Here is a 2,918-nt window from a genome sequence, read left to right as displayed (position 1 = left end):
CCTTTTATGTGGAGAAGAGTTGAAAAGTCAAAGAAAATAGATCAAAGAAGGAGATAAGAAAGATTAAAGGAGATCCAATGGCTCTCGAGATGCTTGGTAAGAGATTCTGATATGAACCTGCCACCCCCCAACCCGAGAAAACAAAAACTAAAGCCGCCTAGGTTTTATGTCCACGTGTACGATCCCAAACTTTTTATAATTCTTTTTGGTCAAAACCGTTTTGGAAATTCTTATAAAAAAAAAAACAGTTTTGAAAACTTTTTAATAAATTGATAAAAAAGGAAAATGAATCAGATCCTCAAGGAAAATTAATGGAAAATAATTTATCAGATTAATTTATAACCGTTGATTTTATAAAGCGTAAATCCCAGCTGTTGATTTTTGAAATTGTGTTGGTAAATCGTTAATTTCCCATTTTTTATAAACAAATCCAAGCTGGAAAATCTTCCTCTCACTCTCTCTCGAGTGTAAAGACCGGCGTTGACACTCACAGTCCGTTTTCCACATATAACTATATAAGCTAGAGGGAGGGAGAGAGAGAGAGAGAGGGAGAGAGAGAGCTATGGCGATGGCGTCTAGGGTTCCGATCTGCTTCTGCATTTTCGTTTTCTGTCTTTTCATTTCGTTTCATGGATTAGTCTCTGCTTCCGAAGGAGGAGAAGGCAAGGCTAAGGAGTTTGTGGTCACTCTTGATAGTTCCAACTTCTATGATACTGTTAACAATCATAGCTTCATAGTCGTCGAGTTCTACGCTCCATGGTATTGCTTCTTTTTCTTTTCGTTATTTCGTTCCGCGATGCCTATCGAATTGATATATCTGATCGGTCTTTGTCATCTCTGTGTGCGAAATTCAGTTCCTACATATTTTAAATCTAATGTTTTGCTTCTGATTGTAGGTTTAAAATCGTGATCTGAGGTTGTTCCCTCTGGAGATTTTATAATTTATTAACTTTTGTGTCTGAATAGATGATTTCTTAAGACAAACATGTGAAAGTATTCTTTTTATTTTAGGATAAGTTTTTATTTTTTGGATGTAATGATATTGTTCTAGCTATAGTTGGACCGAGATTTTCAGAGTTTTAAATGGCTCCTGGATCGCATTAATTAAGTTTCTAACGCTCAAAACTCTAGAACTATCGATACTGGACTGGTAAATGAGTCTCTATTTTCCGATCATGAAGAACGTTTGGATTAGCAACAGGAAGTATGCGCATTTCAAGTGATTGTTGAGGCATTCTGTATTCATCTGGATCACGTGTTATCTTTCTTTTGGGGTTTGGGGATGATAAATTGTTTAGTCAACTATTAAGAGAGGTCATGAGTTGAATTCTCCCTGTGGCCTAACTATTGATGAGGGGGGGGGGGGGGGGAGAAATCTTTGGTGGAGCATCAAGCTCACATCTTCTATCTGTTATATTTAATTGTGGTTTTGAATGAGGCGTGTAATTTCTCTCTCTCTCTCTCTGTTCTTTTTTGTGGAAATTAAATTTATCAATTTACATGTGATCGATCCACATGGTTCTTGGTTATTGGCTGGTAAGTTCTGGTGATGTATCGTCCTGCTGGTTAATGGCTGATTTTGTTGGACTACCATTAATTTATTCATTGGATTATGTCCTTTGTTAGATTACAGCAAATCAAGCGTTCATGTTGATACTTTGGAACTTTGTGTCATATCCATTATATGTTTTTATTGGATTATCACAAATGAAACCACACGGCCGAGATGTTTAATTTATTTCCTTCATCTTCTGTGGCAGGTGTGGTCACTGTAAGCATCTTGCTCCTGAGGTATAAGTTTCACGCCTCAAATGTTCAAATCAGGATTTTTTTTCATTCTTTCACCACTTTTCAATCGTAGATGATCAAGTATATGATCAGCTTCCTTACAGGTTTTCTTATACTCTTAATATGTTACCTGACTTGTAGTACGAGAAAGCTGCATCAGTTTTGAGTAGTCATGACCCTCCCGTAGTTCTTGCTAAAGTGGATGCCAGTGATGAAGCAAACAAAGGACTTGCCACCGAATTTGAGATAAGGGGCTTCCCTACCATCAAGATTCTAAGAAATGGAGGGAAGATTGTTCAAGACTACAAAGGTCCTAGGGATGCTGATGGTATAGTGACATTTTTGAAAAAACAAGTTGGTCCGGCATCAGCTGAGATAAAATCTGTTGAAGATGCTGGAAATCTTATTGATGAAAAAAAGATTTTTATTGTAAGGGATTAATGTTTTATTTAAAATTTTTTCTTTGTTTGTTTTCCCAGTAAGTGATCAAACAGTACTAATGTTGTTGCACATTCTTTTAGGTTGGGGTTTTCTCAGAATTTTCAGGGGAGGAATTTGAGAACTTTACACAATTAGCAGACAAGTTGCGCTCTGACTATGATTTTGGTCATACCTTGGATGCAAAACACCTTCCAAGAGGAGAATCAACAGTCAGAGGGCCTACTGTTAGGTTGCTCAAGCCATTTGATGAACTTGTTGTTGATTTCCAGGTATTGTGAGATATTCCACAAGTTCTTGCTTTTTTTTTTTTATTTTTGGTCATATGGGTTTTTTCTGTTTCTGGTTTGCTAGAGTTGAATGTATTACACCATGGATCTTGCACCTGCAGAATTTTCATGTTGATGCTCTGGAGAACTTTATTGAAGAAGCTAGTTTGCCCACTATCACTCTTTTCAACAAGGATCCTAGCAACCAGCCGTTCATCGAAAAGTTTTTTAACAGTCCTAATGCCAAGGTAAATAGTCTCTTTGGTTGACAATCGGGCACATTTCAAACCCTGACTATGTTTCGATTGGACCTTCAAGTCCACTGCCTTCTGCACTGTTTCTAATGATGTTGCTTGTGAATATTAATACCAATGTTCCCTCAGCCCCCCATATTCCCCTCCTAAACCCCTCACCCCACCCCCC

General features: G+C 37.5%; 1 protein-coding gene across 1 annotated transcript in view; it reads left to right on the top strand.

The window, feature by feature from the left end:
* Positions 1-511: 511 nt before the first annotated feature.
* LOC122093955 (protein disulfide-isomerase-like) overlaps positions 512-2,918 on the top strand; it is an 11,409-nt gene continuing 9,002 nt past the window's right edge. The window contains exons 1-5 of the mRNA XM_042664519.1: positions 512-759; positions 1,761-1,791; positions 1,930-2,217; positions 2,310-2,498; positions 2,618-2,743. Of these exons, the coding sequence (XP_042520453.1) occupies positions 563-759; positions 1,761-1,791; positions 1,930-2,217; positions 2,310-2,498; positions 2,618-2,743 (831 nt within the window). The 5' untranslated portion in view covers positions 512-562. The remainder of the gene's footprint in view (positions 760-1,760; positions 1,792-1,929; positions 2,218-2,309; positions 2,499-2,617; positions 2,744-2,918) is intronic.

The sequence above is a fragment of the Macadamia integrifolia genome, chromosome 11, assembly GCF_013358625.1.
Source record: "Macadamia integrifolia cultivar HAES 741 chromosome 11, SCU_Mint_v3, whole genome shotgun sequence".
In the NCBI taxonomy this organism is placed as follows: Eukaryota; Viridiplantae; Streptophyta; class Magnoliopsida; order Proteales; family Proteaceae; genus Macadamia; species Macadamia integrifolia.
Note: the sequence above shows the minus strand (reverse complement) of the source record. Positions and strands in the feature narration are given on the sequence as shown.